Raw genomic sequence first — 19,929 nt, 5'->3', positions numbered from 1 at the left:
GCTGTCCAAGTTTAGCATAAAATAGGAGAAAGAAAATGATGCATTTGCTGTCATGAAGTCCCCTTTTTCCTGGTATCCCTCAGATAAGCAACATTGCTCGTAGATAAGAACTGACAGAGGCACATCTATTAAAATTCAGCCAAATTGAATTTTAGCAGGTATTGGAAAATTGGCTTTCTCATTAATTTTTCAGGATGTTGCTTCAATTTCTTCAAGATTGCTCGGTTTCTGTTTTGTTGCAAGGGAAGTTGCAAATATTGCAAGTGCAATGTATTTTTAAGAAAAGCAATATGTGATAAATTAATACATTTTATTCTCCCCAACCTTGAGGTTAGTTTCATTATCATTGTTCGTTATCAATATTCAAAACTTGGACATCTGCTGACTCAGAATTTACCCATTTGGCCAATGGGAGTTCATTTACCACGTAACATAGAAAGCTAGTAATGTTAAGCAATATATAGCTACTTCTAGACCTCATAAATGTTCAGGAAAGATCTCATCCTTTTTATACCCTTATGGTTGGTGACTCTCTTTCCCTGTCCCCCAAAGCTCAGATTCTACTTCTGAAGAGGAAATGACAGAGGAGGAACTGGACAAGTTGAAAGAAGCTGTGGAAGAAAAGAAGAAGCTGATTTCCACTTTGCGAAACAAGTCTTGGAATATGAAAAAGAAACTGAAAATCTTGAAGTAAGGTCTTGAGTTATGTAATAATTAACCTAGAGTCTGAGCTGTGAATTCCAATTGCTTTTAAATTCTTCCTCCCATAGATCCGTGTTGGTTTTTTAAAAATTCATTACACACTGGGGCGATAGAAATGGTAAAATATAAGATGTAGACACTCTTTTGAACCAAGGCTCCTTGTGACTCCATGGGCATGCGGTTTTTCTTGACAACAGTCTAGACAGCTCTGCTATTCCTTGGAGGCCTCCCAACCCAACATTAACCAGGCCTGACTCTGCTTAGTATCCAAATCTAAACACATAGAGGGAATTGCTACCATTTGCTAAGACCCAACCAGGCTGCTGAAAAGGTGAACTTATATCTACCTTAAATTATGTTCCAATCATACTCTTCAGGGTGCTACAACTGAGGATTGGCATTGTGAAAATCCAATATTTGTAAAAAGATGACCTGAAAAGTTACAATTGATCAATATCAATAGGACACTTCTCACTTGTGGGATTTCAGCTGATGCCTGAATCCCTCTTTTTTTTTTTTTAATTTGATTTATATGCCGCCCTTCTCCGGAGACTCAGGGCGGCTTACAATGCGTTAAGCAATAGCCTTCATACTTTTGTATATTTATACAAAGTCAGTTTATTGCCCCCACAAACTGGGTCCTCATTTTACCTACCTTAGAAAGGATGGAAGGCTGAGTCAACCTTGAGCCTGGTGAGATTTGAACTTACGGTAATTGCAGACAGCTGGTGTTAATCACAATGCTTTTAGTCTGCTGAGCCACCAGGCCCTTCCTCTTGACCTGTTCATGAAAAGTTGGCCCACCTATTCAAATCTTCAGCAGTGACCTCTTAAGTTCAGTAATTCAGTCTCACTGTGGCAACATTGAAACAGCCTCAGTACCGGACACCACATGCTTGATGAGTTGTAACCCTACACTTGCAATTAATTATTAAGCCAAGCCATTTAAGGACAATTATGCATGGGCTAATGAAACTTTGATGTAGTGTGTGTTAGTAATTAGATTAAAGTTCCTTTAATTTAATAAAGCTTTCATAAGCTAACTCAGAGTGTACATTTTACTCCATCATGGGTTATATAGAATTTACCCTGAATGCTTGTTTATGGAAAACCCACGTCCATATTTCCTGTGTTTTTGACACTACCTCATTTCTGTCTAAGGTTGCCTGGTTCTTTTTTTCCCCTTTTCTTAAATGCTTTTGCAAGTGGCTGAAGTGATACTTGGCATTATTTAACATTTTGGTTCGATGGGTTGTTCACAGAACTTCAATTTCAAATGTTACAAGGTACTCAGGGAGCTTTATATGGCTACAGCTGTAAGTCATAACATGCCTGTCAGGAACTCTGTGTAAGGCAGGTTTAACTGTGGAATCCTTGGTGCTCTCTGAGCTTGCTTATTTGCTTGCAGACATCTCATTACCCAACCAGGTAACTTCATCAATGCGAGTGAGTGTGGGGTTTGCTCCTTCTTTATATACAGTAGCTTGCCTTGATTTCTACTGGTTTCAGCGTTTTAACAAATAGAACCATGTTTTTATTTCTGATATATCAATGTATCTGTTTCTTTTAAAACTTGTTTAGAGATGCCCAGCGTTTTGTGGAAAAATTTGAAGGGGCTCTCGGGAAAGGCAAAGGAAAGAAGTTTTACGCATATAAAGTGATGATGATGAAAGTAAGCCTAATTTCTCCTTATTCAAATTCTGTGAAGTAGCTCAATGGAAATAGCTTATTACTCCCATCTCCCTAGATGCCTCTTCTAGACTAAATAGCTCCATTTTCACGTAGATTGCATTTAGCCTTCTTTTTTTGTTTTTTGTTTTAAAAGAGCAAATACTGCAAAACACCATCCACCATTCAACTTTGAAGACATAGGTGTTCTCAATCTATAATATTGATGAAAAAGAAGGAATAAAGTAAAATAAAAATAAGAAGATATTTTTAATAAAGTAAATAAAATAAAGTAAAATAAAATAAAATAGATCAGCAAGTGCGTCTTGCAGATGGTAGGGCTTAAATATTAGCATATTAAATTCTGATGCTGTTTGAGTAAAATCACACTGCAAACAGTCCAATGAAGAAGTGTGCAAAGTATTTATGAAGATCACTAACATTAGGTACTTCAATATGTATTTAGAACTGCAGTTTTAAGTACATTCATCCAGAGTAAATTAGCTAGGAATAAGAAAAGAAATCTTTACAGAATAAAGTGGATTAAGCTTCATAGGCCAGTTCAAATGTTTTGATAGAGGCACAACTCTACCTGGCTTCAGGTGATGAAAGGTATTATTATTAGGATACTTTATTGTCACTTTGAATGTACACTAATCGGCATACATTAAAATGAAATTATGTTGCATACAGCTCTCAAAGAGACTCCACGTCTAATATAAACATAAACATGACAAAATAAATAAATACAAAATTATGCATATACCTACATATATTATATGACACAGAGAAAACAACACAGTCTAGTTCGGATGTATACACGTGCATGGCGAGAGAAACAAATCTTGCAAGTTTACCAGACGAATGGCATAGGGCAGGGGTCTCCAACCTTGGCAACTTTAAGCCTGGAGGACTTCAACTCCCAGAATTCCCCAGCCAGCTTTGCTTGGCTGGGGAATTCTGGGACTTGAAGTCCTCCAGGCTTAAAGTTGCCAAGGTTGGAGATCCCTGGAATAGAGAGCAAAGCTGTATTGGTATTGGTACTGAAAGGGCCCAGAAACTTTCTGCTTTAGATGTCTTTCATAATAGTTGAGAAATAGAACTTTTAGATAGTGAGTAGTCCTCAATTTACAATTGTTCATTTAGTGACTGTTCAAAGTTACAACGGTACTGAAAAATGTGACTTATAACCGTTTTTCACAGGCACGACCTTTGCAGCATTCCCATGATCATGTGATCAAAATTCAGATGCTTGGCAGCTGGTTTGTGACTATTGCTGTGTCCCTAGGTCATGTGATCAACTTTTGTGACCTTCTCACACCCAAAGTCAATGGGGAAGCCAGATTCACTTAACAATTGGGTTATTAATTTATCAGCTGCAGTGATTCACTTCACAACTGTGGCAAGAAAGTTCGTAAAATGGGGCAAAACTCACTTAACAAATGTCTCGCTTAACAATAGAAATTATGGGCTCAATTGTGGTCATAAGTTGAGGACTTTCTGTACACAGAGAGGTCAAAACTATTTATATAATATTTCTAATTAATATGGCAGCTTGCTTTGGTGAGGCATCCAGGTTTCATTCTGAAAGAAACAGAAATGTGCAGAAATATTAGAGACATCGTTGCCAAAGCTATTCCGACAAATGGATTGTGTATGCTTTATAGAGATAGGAAGAGAGGCGTATACTTATTCATTTCATTTCATTTTCATTTTATTAGATTTCTATACCGCCCTACTCCCGAAGGACTCAGGGCGGTGCACAGCCAAACATTAAAAACACATACAATACAAAATTTAAAAAATAGAATAAAATCAAATTAAATAATTTTGGCCCCGACAAATTTAAAACCCCAAACTTTTAAAACCAATTTAAAATTGAATATATAAAATACTAAAAGATATTTAAAATTTTAAAAATCTTTTATAAAAGAGGGGGAAAATTAGGCCAGGCCGGCCTGGTGAAATAGTAAGGTCTTTAAGGCGCGGCAGAAGGTGCGCAGATCTGGGATCCTCCGTATCTCTGGGGGGAGCTCGTTCCAGATAGTAGGTGCCCCCACAGAGAAGGCTCTCCCCCTGGGGGCCGCCAGTCAGCATTGTTTGGCTGACGGCACCCGGAGGAGCCCCTCTCTATGGGAGCATACCAGCCGGTGGGAGGCTATTGGTGGTAGTAGGCGGTCCCGCAAGTACCCGGGTCCTAAGCCATGGAGCACTTTAAAGGTGGTAACCAGAACCTTGAAGCGCACCCAGAAGACCACCGGGAGCCAGTGCAGCTCGAGCATTATCATTGCTCCTCTCATTTCTTTTGCTTTCCATTGTTATCCAAATGGGCTACAGTACTATGTGATCTTTCTTTCAGAAATGGATGAAATTTCAGCGTGATTTTGATAATTTTAAAACCGCCTGCATACCATGGGAAATGAAAATAAAAGAAATTGAAAGTAAGTGATTGATGCCCTTCCTCTCCTCACCCATTTGGTACAAATAAGTGGCATATTGCTGGGCATCATGAAATAAAAATTAAGTTTTCCTGAAAGTATATTCTCTTCCATCAATATTTAAGGAGATGTCCTGTAAAAATCAACTATTGCTTGGGCTAATTGTCTGTACTCATAAAAATATGGATAAGTCCCGGCAGTTTTCTTGACAGGATTTCAAAAGTGGTTTGCTATTGCCTGCTTTCTAGGACTGAGAGAGAGTGGCTGGTCCAAGGCCACCCAGCTGGCTTTGTCTCTAAAATGGGACTAGAACTCACAGTCTCCTGGTTTCTAGATTGGTGCCTTAACCATATACCAAATATATCAAATATATCAAATCAACCCCTCAAGAAGAACAAATTGCACCAAAGCTAATGCAAGCTATGACATTTTGGCCTTATTCTTGTACAGAAATTATCCTTTTGAAATAATTTTGTGCAGGTTCCTTCTCAAAGAGCTAGACTCTGGGATTTTATAGAATTAAGGAAAGGAACAAGGCTTAAAAGTTTAAAGAAAAGGATGAGGTGTATGTGAAAACTCCATTAAACATAAATACAGGGTCAGTAAATTTGTCATTTCATTACTATAGCTATAGATGAATTGTTTTGTGCGCTTGTAGATTCATAATTTTATTCTTACCTTGTTAATCTTAGTTGCCTAACCTGTTAGTTTTAGTTCTAAAGTTTACATTCTGTTGTTTAAAATTCCACAGTTTGATTTAAAAATATGCCTTCCTATACAGGATGCTGAAAACTATTTTTTTCCAAATTCAGCCCAATTTTTATCATATAAGCCTATCTTTGTACCCTTCTGTGGGTTTTGACATATCAAATAGTTATGTTCGTGGAAAAATGTTATTTGCTGATATACTAATTTGTTAAATCTATTTAAACATTTTATCAGGTTTTTCTCTTTTAAATGACAAGGGAAGTTTGTCATTTTATCTGTCTTTATCTGAATATTTCACAGGTCATTTTGGCTCCTCAGTTGCATCTTACTTCATATTTTTGCGATGGATGTATGGAATAAATATAGTTCTGTTTGGGCTGACCTTTGGTCTTGTCATGGTGCCTGAGGTGAGAGCACAATTTCATTTCCATGTGCACCTGGTTTTCTGATTTAAGTTATGTTAAAGACTCTCTGCTGTTTTTGTTTAATTTTAGCACAGTAAGGATTTTTACTGCAGTTTTAACAGTGAGGCGCCTATGAACCAGTGAGGCGCAGTAGATAAAGAGCTGGACCAGGAGGGGAAAACCCAAACTCTTATTCTCCCTTAGGCATGGACCTTTCTTGGTGACCTTGGGCCCAGTCATTCCCTCTTAGCCCAAATCAGCATCTGTTATACAATAAACTGGCTGGAAAACAAAGCCTCTCATCACGTCATGTATGGATAATGCCTCACTGTGAGAATTGGGTAAATACAGTGCAAGTGGATCTTGCAATTAAGCCAGACAAAATGCCAAGAAAAATCAACATGTGGACCTTATAGTCATCTAGAAAACTTTGACCTACAATTTCTATAAATCCCTGGTCTTTGGCTAAATTGACTGAGACTGATGTCACATTTAGAGAGCACACCAGGTATAAAATGAAAAGTTCTCTCCTTTTTTTTCTTTTTGCACATATAACAGTGCTAAAACAATTCCTAGTTAACTACCTGTGTTTTTCCGAAATATAACACCCTGTCTTATATTTTTTTGAACCCCGAAATAAGCGCTTGGCCTTATTTTCGGGGAGGTCTTATTATTTTGGGTGCGTGGAGCAAGATGGGGCTCCTCTTGACATTTTACCTGATTTCCAGCTCTGTCTCCCTAACCAGAGGAAATGGCGGGGACCAGCTGTGCATGCGTTTAAACATTTTTGGGGAGGGCTTATTTTCAGGGAGGGCTTATTTTAGTCCATGTGCTCAAAAGCCCGATTGGGCTTATTATCCAGGGAGGTCTTATTTTCAGGGAAAGAGGGTAAGGTTTTCTGATATGCATCTCCTATGAATAAACTTTATAGATTTCTCCATGTGTTTTTTTTGTAGGCCATGCTTTAACAACTTCAATTTATTTATGTATTATTTATGTATTTATTGAACCTATATGCCACCCACCTCTAGGCAGTTTACTGTTAATAAAACACCAAGGTGAAACATTAAAACAATAAATAGTAACACTGAGTTTGGTTTAAAATTGACAAAGATATGGAGGAAGGGAGCAAGTTGCACACAGGGAAGAGGTGAGATCTTATTTTAGCCAATTAACCACCTCCAGGATGACACCCGCCCCCCCCCTTGGGGGCCCAGGGCAGTTGGCAGAAACTTCAAGCCCTTTTGGAAGGCCAAAAAGGGTAGGTGCAGATCTAGCCTGGGATAAGGGGACATGATTCCAGAGGGCAGGAGCCATGGTAGAAAAGGCTCTTCTCCTGGATCCCACCAACCAGAATTCCTTGATTGACAGGGTCTGCAGCATATTGGGGGGGAGGGGAATGGGCCAATCCGATTGGGGTGAGATGGTTTCTCAGAAACCTGGACTTATGCCATGAAGGGCTTTCAAGATAAGAATCAACACCTTAAACTGGACCTGGAAGCAAACTGGCAACTAGTGCAGTTTGCTTAACAGTGGTGTATTATGGGCCACCCTAGTGGCCCCAAGAACTATCCTGTGCCTGCACCAACTGCATCTTCCTAATACTTGTAAAGGGTAGTCCCATGTAGAGTGTATTCCAATAATCCAACAGTGAGATGATCAAGACTTGAGTTCTTGGTAGACCTGTGTTCCTTTAAGGCTCAGATCTCCTGTCTCCTAAAACTCCTTGGCTAAAAAAAAAGAAAAGGTGATGATAGCAATCTTTTCCTTCCCCAATACAAAACCAACAGTTCTAAGGTTCTTGAATATTTGAGATCATATTGATGTTATAAGTCTGTGATGGCGAACCTATGGCACGTGTGCCAGAGGTGGCACGCAGAGCCCTCTCTCTGGGCACACTTGCTGTCGCCAACTGCTTTTCTGGTTTCCAGCATGAATGCGCACCGGCCAGCTGGTCTTTGGGTTTCCGGTGCTCTGGCGCACGTGTGCACGTGTTCCGGTTTGGACACTTAGAGCCGAAAAGGTTCGCCATCACTACTATAGGTGAATGATTTTGCATGTTGAATTTCATATTACATTTCCAACAGAGGTGGGTTTCAGCAAGTTCTGACCAGTTCTGGCGAACCGGTAGCAGAAATTTTGAGTAGTTCAGAGAACCAGTAGTAAATATTCTGACTGGCCCCGCCCTCATCTATTCTCTGCCTCCCAAGTCCCAGCTGATCGGGAGGAAATGGGGATTTTGCAGTAACCTTCCCCTGGATTGGGGAGGGAATGGAGATTTTATAGTATCCTTCCCCTGCCACGCCCACCAAGCCATGCCCACCAAGCCACGCCCACCAAGCCACACCCACAGAACTGGTAGTAAAATTTTTTGAAATCCATCACTGATTTCCAACATGTAATGTTCAATTTCCAACATATTGGAACAATAAAAAATTAACCTCAATTGCTCTTGGATTATTGATGTGAATACACTGGAAACCATTCTCCCTGTTTTTACATGCAGGCATTGATGGGAAAGGCATATGGGTCTTTGCCTAGAAAAACTGTGCCAAGAGCAGAGGAAGCAAGTGCTATGAACTTTGCCACGTTGTGGGATTTCAGTGTAAGTAGACAATTTTACAATCATGTGCTACATTACGGCAATCATGTCCAAATTAGGGTTCTCATTATGTGGGACGACACTCAGTATGCTCTTCCGGCCTATTGGCAAGCTGACTAGTAATTTGGGAATTGTGTTGCAACTTTGGGAGAATATTTGACTGGGAAAGACTAGGCAGTTTTATTGCCTTATGGAAAATGTAAAACTGAAACACTGGCAAATTTCTAAGGGTTGTTAATTCCATATATGATGTTTCATTGAATTTAGCAAAAACATTCAAAATCATTTTGGGAACAAGAATAAAAATGGTGACCAATGGGATTCAGTGGAACTTTTCCATAATCCAAAAGAAAAGAAAAGAAACAAACAAACAAACCCAGGACTGATTTGTCACAGTTTTCTTATGTGAATAATGAAGATGGAAGATCTCTCACTTCATTTTATAATTAATAAATGTCATTTATTTATTAAGTTGATGTGCTGTAAAACAGATTCTGGGGATTTCTTCATGAATTGCTCCAGGACAAATCCATGATGTTCAAAAATTCTTTAGGGAGATTTGCTTCAGGAACAGAATGACTCTGTTAGATTCATTTGGCCCTTTCTGCCTGTAAGTCTGCAGAGTGACAGTCACAAGGAAAGAAAGCGAGGAGAGGGGGAAAAAAAGGCTCAGCTTCTAATCACGTATTGCACTCCTGTCTTTTCACTTTTAGCAAGTAACTCCTTGGGATTAACAGTAAGCTACTTATTAGAGTGTCCAAATTACTGTGATGCAACAGGGCTGGAGGAAGCAATTGCGTGCGGGAGATGTACAATTCTTGTACATTCTGTAGCAAATATTTGCTACAGCCTGTCCTTTTTGAAAAACCAGCATGTGCTCAGTAGCCTCTGACTCTGTATTTTGCCATCAGAATTAAAAATTGCAGCACCTTCCAAACAATGAAGGCTTGGAAGTGACCCCACCAACTCAGATGGGATGCTCCACATTCGTCTTTCTGAGGGATTGTTTGGATGATTAGGCATCGGGGTCTTCCGAGCTTTGCTTTGCTTATGTTACTTGTGTTTCTGGGCTTCATCTTCCTCAGTTAACTATGATTCTTTCTGACACTGCTAGGATGCACGATCAAGGGCACGAGGGTAAGCAATTGGATGCAACAAGGGTGATCGGTCCATGCGTGCCACTGCTTCCCTATCAGTTGTAGGAGTGAAAACAGATGTAGTTAGGCCCAGAGAATTAAGTTGCCTGCCCTCCCCTTTCCCCCTCTCCCAATTTAGGAAACAGCAGCTTTCCACATTCGATTCCAACATTATTTTTTCACCCACATGTTATCAAGAGCAGGACCTTCCTTTATGCTCCCTAATAAGCATCCAGGCTACAGGAGAAGATAAAAGGTCCAGCTGATAGGAAAGTCTGGATTATAATTTATAGAGATTCTCAAATTTAGGCAGTTTCTATTTTCTCATAGGGTTTCCTTCCTTCCTTCCTTCCTTCCTTCCTTCCTTCCTTCCTTCCTTCCTTCCTTCCTTCCTTCCTTCCTTCCCTCCCTCCCTCCCTCCCTCCCTCCCTTTCATAATTTCTTATATTCATGACACAACCTTGTGCAAAATAGATTGGCAAGGTTTTCTGTCACCTCAGAGACTGAAGAAGGAGTTTGTAGACCTGCATAGGAGGATCCACAAGTCATATCTGCAAGCCAGGAGGTATAAAACTCCTCACCCTGAGCAATTATTATCTCCCTACTGTGATATATATAGAGAGATGGTATTTCTGTCTTTTCTGTGACCAAAATGAATCAGGACTGGTCTTTCTCGTGGCAGGTCTTCTCCAAATGCTTTAGTGGCCACTAAATACACTAAATAACAGCACAATCCCAGGAGAATCAGTCTCACATACTATTCACACCATTACTAATACATTGATTTCTGCAAAACTGAGATACCGGTTTCAATAAGTTTGAAAGTTGCATATTACAATGTAGAGCTCGAGGGATTCCTCCAGGCGAAATTCAGAAATCCCGGTGTTAACCTTCAGAGGGAAATACTCATCCAACAACCATACAAAGTTTTCACCAAAAAAAAAAAAAGCATCTTTTTAAAAATGCTGATTCATGAATCGAGTAGAAAGGCACTGGAAAGATATTATAAATTTGTTTGGTGTATAATTTTTTGTCACTTTTAATTTGTTTTTTTGATTTCCTTTTCCTTTTATATTAGTTTATATTTTAATGTTTGATGTTGGAATTTAATAAAGTTATTAGAAAATTGATGGAGTGAAAAAAAAGTATAATCAGAAAGAGCTTCTCACAAGAATGAAATAGCCATAGGAACTTTACATTAAATGTATGTAGTATTGCAAGGAAGTTGTGAAGTTGTGAGAGCCAGTTAGTGTAGTGGTAAAAGTGCTGGCCTAGAAACCAGGAGACTGTGAGTTCTAATCCTGCCTCAGGCATAAAAGCCGGCTGATTTTGAGCCAATTATTCTCCCTCTCAGCCTCACCCAGGTTGTTGTTGTGAGGGAAAAATAAGAGGAGGAAGGGATATCGCACATATTTACCACATTGAGTTGACGAAAATATGTTAACATTTTGGGATAAAAAACTAATAAAAATAATAAAGTATATATCAGAAAAAAGCGGTAAGGCTATTATGTCTGGGCTGAAACAATTCGGATGAACAATAAATATAGTAACGACAGAGTTTTCTCTCTCTTTGCTGCCACCTTGTCATTTGGGGTTTTGTAGGCCACATATGATGGGGAAGGTGCAGAGATTTGATCCTTACTGTAAAATATATCCATGACACCAGAGGTGGGTTTCAGCGGGTTCTGACCAGTTCTGGAGAACCGGTAGCGGAAATTTTGAGTAGTTTGGAGAACCTGTAGTAAAAATTCTGACTGGCCCTGCCCCCATCTATTCTCTGTCTCCCAAGTCCCAGCTGATCAGGAGGAAATGGGGATTTTGCAGTAACCTTCCCCTGGATTGGGGAGGGAATGGAGATTTTATAGTATCCTTCCCCTGCCATGCCCACCAAGCCATGCCCACCAAGCCACACCCACCAAGCCACACCCATAGAACTGGTAGTAAAATTTTTTGAAATCCATCACTGCATGATACTATTGTTGCATTTATACAATATGCTACATCAGACTGCAATCAGATTATTTAGTGGTTCAGGTTACTAGGACAAATCTGCCACTGTTTCATCATGCTGTGTGAGGAGTCCATCGCATTCTGATAATCTGATTTATAACTCATGTACAGCATGCTATGTAAACATCACATTGAGCGAACCATGGCTGTAGGTAATTTGTGTACCCTTGAATGCTCTATTTTATGTTCCTGGCCAAGACAGAACGAGTACTTAGATGAGCTCACAATGATTTGACTTTTTAAGGGAATAGGTTAGGGGTACCATATCTGGACTACAAAAACATCTCTGGCTGCTAGAGAGCTCTTAGAGTTTGTCTGATGTTTTGCAACAACATCTACTAATCGTAACCTACCTGCTAAAATATTGTGAGGCTCGTCAGCCAGACACAGACGGAAGAGAGGAAATGTTGGTGGTTGCTGCCACCCAGTGTCATATATTTCTGCTTTTCTCCTGTCCCTCAAACAGTTTGGAAAAAAAAAATCACGTAGGGAATCAGAGAGACAGCAGAACAAAATTGTGCTGCCTGTTGAAAAATCCACAAGGAAATTGTATTCATCTCCATTGTTGAGTCAGAATCGTTGCCTATAAACAATGGCGGCTGGGGTTTACACATTATTCTAAGCCAAACCATACGTCTACATGATAGTTTTAGAACAATCGAGCCATAGTTTATCAATGTTAATTAGTTAGTTCATTAGGCTGCCCAACTGTGCAACAACTCTGAGTGACATACAGTAAAATAAACACACAAGAAAGATTTATAGTCGCATTACATTTATATTTTACTGCAGCCTAATGGAACTAATGTATTTTGTTTATGTTTAATATTTTAAAACACAGTACATGCACAGATTAACAATGCTTTTTGATCATTCTTATTTGTCAGGACTTCCCATCTTCAAATTTACTAACAAATTTGTTCAAACTGGGGAAAAAGCAGTTTTTGCAATAGCATCAGTCTCCCTTTCTCCAGGAAAAGGAGACTGATGGTATTGTATTATTGTTTATAATCTCAGATGCATTTTATTGGTGTGCACTAGATGTGCTTCAATAACATAGAGATGAACGAAAAGGAGAGGCAAAATAGAGAAACTCTGGAATGACAATGCAACATTTTTAGTTCATCTGGGAACTAGAAGAAGAGGGCAGCAGAGCAGAGTGAAGTAGCGGAACAGAAACATTTCTTAATGCATAAAAATGCAGAGCCCATGTAATACTCAAGAAGATACCATGTTCTTCAGGCAAGTCTGTCACTGATTAATTGATGATGTCTTCATGTTGGTGTTGGCTCTTAACAACAATATGGGTATTTTTTTCCCCATGATTATCTGTCCCCAGCCTGACCTTTCTTGCAATGGTGCATCCATCAACAATGCAGCCAAGTTCCTCCACCTTCTGGTTGGTTGACCTCTTTTTTCCCATCAGTCCCAGTCTTCTCCCGAAAGCTCGGTTTTATCTATGCAGCCAAAAAAGAGCACTGGAATATTGCAGAGAGGAGCTGTCAGCAATATTGTAATTTGTTTATATATTTTTTCATGTAAAACCCACAGTCCATTGCAGCTCTGCCACATCTTTTCCCTGAGGAGGAAAAGATTTGCATCAAAATTAGCTCCTAATTTCATAATGAGCAGAGATTAATTAGAGGCAAACACCAGCAGTGTTATTGTCATGGAATCATGGCTTAAAATAGAAGCTCTGATCTGCAGAAGCAGAACGAGAAGCTCTTTGCATATGTTCTTTTATCTATATTGTTGCATCAGCAATTGCTGCCACATACATGGTTATTGCCATGTATTGCTTCTCAATATCAGTAGGAATTAAAAACACTCTGTCAAATGGTGCAATCAGGATTGTTTCACACTGGAAAAATATATGGAAGTAGGAAACTATGTAGATATGAAAACAGTACGTGGAAGTCATTTAAATGCCTTTCAATAAGGAACAGAAGATGCTGTTGCCAGAAACACAGTTCAATGTTCTTTAGACACCTTCAAAAAGTAAGAGACACAAAGATCCGATGACATATTTCATTCATTCATTTATCAAACTTGTATGGAAACAAAAAAAAAAAAAAAAGGGATCTCACTTGACCTTATCAATGCCTGGTGGAACAGCTCTTTCAAATAATGATTGGGCCCATCCTGATCTCCAGGGGAACTTCATTCCAGAGGATATACATGCTATAGAGAAGGCATGCTTTCAGAGTCCTGATAAATGACATTGTTTAATTAGAAATAACAATAGCATTTAACTTATATACCACTTCACAGTGCTTTACAGCCCTCTCTAAGAGGTTTACAGAGTCAACACATTGCCCCCAGCAATTTGGGTCCTCAGAAGGATGGAAGGTTGAGTCAACCTTGAGCCGGTCAGAATCAAACTGTTGGCAGTGGTCAGAATACTGCATTCTGACCACTGTGCCATCTGGGCTCATCCTTAATTAAAGGAACCTGGAACAAGTTAAACCTCCAAGATTGAATTGGCTGGAAGTTCTCCATGTCATGTAGTTTTAATGGCCTTTAAATTGAACTGAACTGCACCTGGAAAGAAACTGACAATCAGAAGTGTTACATGGACATGCTGAGGTATGCCTATCACTCCCTATACCACTGTGTCCTGGACCAGTTGAAGCTTCCAGGTGGTCTTCAAAAGCTATCCCATGTAGAATGGGTTATACTATTCAAGCTGCAAGATAAGCAGGGCATGAGCGATTGTCTAAAGAACCCCCTGATCTAGGAACAGGCACAGGAAGACAACCTTGAAAGACGAAGTGCAACCCCATCCAAGGTCAAAGACAAAGTATCCTCAGATCTCCTACAAGCCTCTAAGCATCAACACAATCAAAAGCCTACATCCACTTGGTCTTGGTAGAATTGAGTTGGAGATGGTTCTTTCCCATCCCACCCCATCTCCTGGCATTGGGACAGAACCTTGATGGCCTCACTTGATTGGCCCTGGGTTAAAAAATATAACTGTTAAAAAAAACCCAGTTGATTAATTGTGTCATAAGATACTGAACACTGATGATCTTCCTCAATGCCAAGCAATAGAAGAAGGTTAATTCTTCCTTTCTGCCAGTTATCCACTATTTGAATAGTTGCTGGTATTTGCATTTTTAAACATTCTGCATGCTTCACGGAAACACACTTTTAGCTTCATTTTTATTTTGTTTTATTCACTTCCTGCATCTTAGTCATGAGAATTTAAGGACAGAAACTAATAAGCACCACTTGGTTTTCTTTTTGAAAACAGAACATCTAGAAAGTAATAACCGAGAGAACCTGTGCAAAATATGTATGGCATATTTGATCACATGGGAATTCTCATACTGCCAACTTTTGACTACCAAAAGTGATAATGGTCATCTTTTGGTGCTGTAATTCACCAATGAAAGCAATGCTTCTGTCTCTGCATTTGGTAAAAGAGGTTGATAAACCCCACTAAAAATCAATATGTACATGATGTGTATTAATATTTCATTTTTATCATGGAAATTATTGCAAATGAGGCTTAACAGGTTCAGGACATGACTCGCCTTAAGTAGCCCAGCAGCTTCAATTTTTCAAATGCATAGTTAACTAAATGAAAGTGAAGGATTTTGACAGGTTAACCTACTATTTTTTTAAAAGAAGTAATAGGAGAAGAAATAATAAAGGACAAGAAAAGAGCATTGATGGAGAGCGCTTGCAAAGTCATTGATCCTCTCTTTATTACTACATCCCAGTGAAGTCCTAGACTGGGGTATCCAACCTTGGCAACTTTAATTCTTAGCATGGCTGGGGAATTCTGGGAGTTGAAGTCCAGAGGTCTTAAAGTTGCCGAGGTTGGACATCCCTATCCTAGACAGAAGCAGCTTCTGTTCTATTTATTAGGGCTACATCCAAGCTCTGTGGCAGTTTGACTTTTATCCAAGAATGATCACACACTGCCACCAATATAAGATGTAATGAAAACATTTGGCAGAAAATCCCCAACCCTGGTCTAATATGTAAAGGATTGTAACCCTTGATTGGACACTTACCCTTTTATTTTACAAAACATCTTCAGTCTCACTGCAGAGTTATTTCCTTATTTCCATGATGACTTTGCTTTAATATATCTAAGTTTTAATTGCTTTCCTAGTGCCTTCCAAAATGCCGGGTTTGATTTATAGAATCCCTGGTCTCAAAATACTTTGCTGCTTCCTTTCTCCTTTCTCATAACATTTAAACCCAATCAAAAGTACTCTCAGCTGAAGGGAGTCTATTGTGTGACTGTATGATATAATGGGCCCAAGAGGATATTTTTCAGTTTCTTATATATAGCATAATGTTCATTTAGAAAAGAAGTCATCTGTAGGCAGAAGAGAGTTAATGGACCAGGATGGCTACAAAGGTTTTTTAAAGGTTCACATTCTACATTACCACCAGAACTAACTCCAGAAGGTGAATCATGACATGCAATAAATATTTGGATCCAGCTCTACAGCTATTACTTTGCACATGGCTCAGACTGTGTATTGAAACAGAGTAACAGAGTTGAAAGGGACCTTTGAGGTCATCTAGTCCCATCCCTGTTCAAGCAGGAAACCCTACACCATGGGTGTCAAACTCGCAGCATTACGTTGCTATCATGTGACGTATTGTGATGTTTTTCTCCTTTGCAGAACTGGGGTGGGTGTGGCCTGCGTGTGATGCATCTGGCCTCTGGGTCGCCAGTTTGACACCCCTGTCCTACACCATTCCAGACAAATATCAAGGAGCCTGGATAGCTTAACAGACAGAGCTCTGTAATTTAACACCAGCTGTCTGCAATTAAAGTAAGACTGAATCTCACCAGGCTCAAGGTTGACTCAGCCTTCCATCCTTTCTAAGGTAGGTAAATTGAGGACCCAGTTTGTGGGGGCAATAAGCTGACTTTGTATAAATATACAAAAGTATAAAGGCTATTGCTTAACGCATTAAGTTAAGTCTCCGGAGAAGGGCGGCATATAAATCAAAAATTTTTTTTTAAAAAAAATGGTTGTCCAGTCTCTTCTTAAAAACCTTCCAGTGATGGAGCACCTACAACTTCTGAAGGCAAGTTGTTTCACTAATTAATTGTTCACTGTCAGGAAATGTCTCCTCATTTCTAGGTTGGTTCTCTCCTTGATTAGTTTCCATCCATTGCTTCTTGTCCTGCCTTCAGGTTCTTTTAGAACTGCATCTCCCAAAGTATTCCAAAACTTCGAAGCCTTGGAAATTGTAGTCCTGATACTTCTGGATGGTGCCAGATTGAAATGTGGTGATTTAAAACAAATTAAATCATGCTAGGCTAAAGTCTGTCCCATGTCTGATGAAATATACTTTTCTGAACTCTTGCTATTAATTTTTCAGGGCTTTGCACAATATTCTGTGCTTTTCTACGGCTATTACAATAACCAGAGAACAATTGGGTGGCTGAAATTCCGAATGCCTCTTTCATATTTTTTGGTTGGCGTTGGGACCATCGCTTATAGTTTCATGGTGGTCATTCGCACGTAAGTTTCTAGTATTTCAAAAGGATTAAAAAGAGGTAATTAATGATTAACCAGATTATTATATGTTACATTTATATCCTGTTTTTGGCTCCCAGGCAGCAAACACTTTTTTTATCTCATTCTGTTGTGGCTTCATAACAATTCTCGGAAGCTAGGTAGATGGAGACATGGCTATTTTCAAAGTCATAAAGTCAGATAAGTCATCAAAAGTATTCCTTATCTAACTTGCAGTGTCTTTCTATGGTTTTGTTCCAACTCAATGTTATCTAAATTTCTTTCCCCTCTAGTCCCTTAACAGGGACCTCTAGTCCCTGTTAAGGTAATCTGTGAAAATCTGTTTGTAATGATCACTGGTTTGCTGAATATTGACTTAAGACTGAATGTTTGAATCAGTGGTGGGTTGCTACTGGTTTGCCCCGGTTCGGGCAAACTGGTAGTAGCAGTGGCAGGAGGCTCCGCCCATCTGCCTGGACATCATCACATCTGCGCATGTGAGTGAAGCGAACGCAGGTGCGCGAGCGAGCCAACCGGTAGCAAAAGTAAGTGAAACCCACCACTGCAGGGCACTCTAAACCTTGAATTCAAACCAGTGGTGGGTTTCACTTACCTTTGCTACCAGTTTGCTCATGTGCACATGCGCAGAGCATATTTGATGACGTCCGGGCGGGTGGGTGGAGCCTCCCACCACTGCTACTACCGGTTTGCCCAAACCAGGGCAAACCGGTAGCAACCCATCACTAGTGCCCTGCCTGCTGATTTTTTTTGTATAGGATCATAAAGTATTTCAGCCTAGAGCCTTAGGATTCAGAGAAAAATTGAATCTCCCAGTGCCAAGTTTTAGGGTTTTGTACCTCATTCTATTCCATATCCATTGCTTACTTGATTAAAATATAAAAAGCAATTTCACATACAAATCATACTTAAAAAAAAAAAACCTGTTATAAACATTAACCACATTTCTTTGTGTGCCTGAAAAGTTTTTTCCCTCCTATAAATTCCTCACAGGAAAGGATTGCTAGGTAGCTGCTACTTAGTAATTTTTATTAAGAAAGAAAACCTTACAGCACAATCTCTAACAATAACAATAAGAAATACCCCTGACATGTAGTCTGTACATGCTAACTTTCCATCTGACCACAAGGTAATCTTGATCTATATTTACAGAAACTTGAGAGTAAATCGCCTTACATTCTTCAGCTTGTTGATAAATTCATGAAAGACAGTAAAACAATGAAAAGATTTGTGTGTTTCGTGTTTGCTTATTTTTCTATTTTTGCACGAGCAGATCAGAAAACAAAGGATAGTCACGAGCGGAGCTGAGGTGACACCTACCTAAATCTCTCTACAGTGGAAATAATTTATCATGGAATCACAGGGTTGGAAAGAGATGTTTAGACCATTTTTTTCTTGAAAAAAAAAAATCATTTAAGCCACACTTCTATTTTTGATCTTTTCAGAATGGCAAAGAATGCACATAATGATGGTGGGGGAGATGATACAAGTTTTAACTTTAGCTGGAAAATGTTCACCAGCTGGGATTATTTGATTGGCAATCCTGAAACAGCAGATAATAAATTTGCATCAATAACTACTAGCTTTAAGGTAATCTTTGCTCACAGTTTGTTCAGAGTAATCAAGTGAGAATAATGGAATTTTACTCACAAGAGTGATATTGTCCTATTATTGTATATATTACTATATATATTACTGTGAAATCAATACCTGAATCAGTCAGTAGCAAGGCCATCTTATAATGCAGGTAATTGTGTTACTGACAACATGTAGAATTCAGTAGGCACAATATAGAGATCATCCTGTTTATTGTTACTTCCCCTCCTCAGAACCATATAACTACTTCGTGAATGAATAACTAGAAGGCTTATGCAGTAATTACTAACTGCTGAGCATATATGGAAACACATATATGCAAATGTAAACCTTTGCACCTTATCATTTTATTACTTTATCTGAAATGTAAAATTCATTTCCACAGTAACATTAAGCATGTAATTTTACAAACAAAGAATGCTACATGGATCTACCAGAAACATTCAGATTCCCCACTTTCTTGTCTATGAAATTCAGAAAAAAACCAAACAACTAACTTTATTGCCATTCAATATTGTCCTAAATCCAAACTGACCCAAATTCAATCCATAATAGCATGCAATGGCAACAAGGGAGCTGGCTTGGATTTTTCTGGATTTCACAGACAAAGGAAGTGGTAATTTTGACTATTTCTAGTAGACACATCTAGCATTCCTTGTTTGTAATATTACTTGCTTAATGTTACTGTGGAAATGAGTTTTACACCTTTGGCCCAACTTGAAGGATCTCTGACCTAAATTTCAGACAGCCAAACCCCTCAGATAAAATGATAAGGTGTAGAGTTGTAGTTGTAGTTTATATTTACATAAATACATGGTCAGCAGATTAGTAATTAGTGCATAAGCCTTCTGGTTATTCATTCACAAAGTAGTTATATAGTCCTGTCAATTAATGTTAATATTTGGATTCCCTTGTATATTATTATCTTCATTCATGGTATTATAGTGAATATTTACTTTCATGGATGTTTGAAAATGTCCTTGCTTTTTAATTTGTACTTGGTAGCATCTTTTAATAATTGTGCAACATGCAGGGCAGTGGTGGAATTCAATTTTTTTGCTGCCGATTCTGTGGGAGTGGCTTGGTGGGCGTGGCAGGGGAAGGATACTGCAAAATCTCCATTCCCACCCCACTCCTGGGGGAAGGATACTGC

The 19,929-nt window shown here is 39.0% G+C and overlaps 1 protein-coding gene across 1 annotated transcript in view; it reads left to right on the top strand.

Annotated features, from left to right (window-relative positions):
* The window catches only part of TMC1 (transmembrane channel like 1), an 83,630-nt gene that overhangs the window by 33,189 nt on the left and 30,512 nt on the right, over nucleotides 1-19,929 (top strand). Inside the window, exons 4-10 of the mRNA XM_087885125.1 lie at nucleotides 553-690; nucleotides 2,284-2,374; nucleotides 4,730-4,811; nucleotides 5,817-5,923; nucleotides 8,427-8,525; nucleotides 17,026-17,168; nucleotides 18,626-18,770. Of these exons, the coding sequence (XP_087741251.1) occupies nucleotides 553-690; nucleotides 2,284-2,374; nucleotides 4,730-4,811; nucleotides 5,817-5,923; nucleotides 8,427-8,525; nucleotides 17,026-17,168; nucleotides 18,626-18,770 (805 nt within the window). The remainder of the gene's footprint in view (nucleotides 1-552; nucleotides 691-2,283; nucleotides 2,375-4,729; nucleotides 4,812-5,816; nucleotides 5,924-8,426; nucleotides 8,526-17,025; nucleotides 17,169-18,625; nucleotides 18,771-19,929) is intronic.

Source organism: Pantherophis guttatus, chromosome 2 (genome assembly GCF_059756535.1).
Source record: "Pantherophis guttatus breed Tessera chromosome 2, ASM5975653v1, whole genome shotgun sequence".
Classification (NCBI taxonomy): Eukaryota; Metazoa; Chordata; class Lepidosauria; order Squamata; family Colubridae; genus Pantherophis; species Pantherophis guttatus.
The sequence above is the reverse complement of the archived record's forward strand: the minus strand, read 5'-3'. Positions and strand labels throughout refer to the sequence as shown.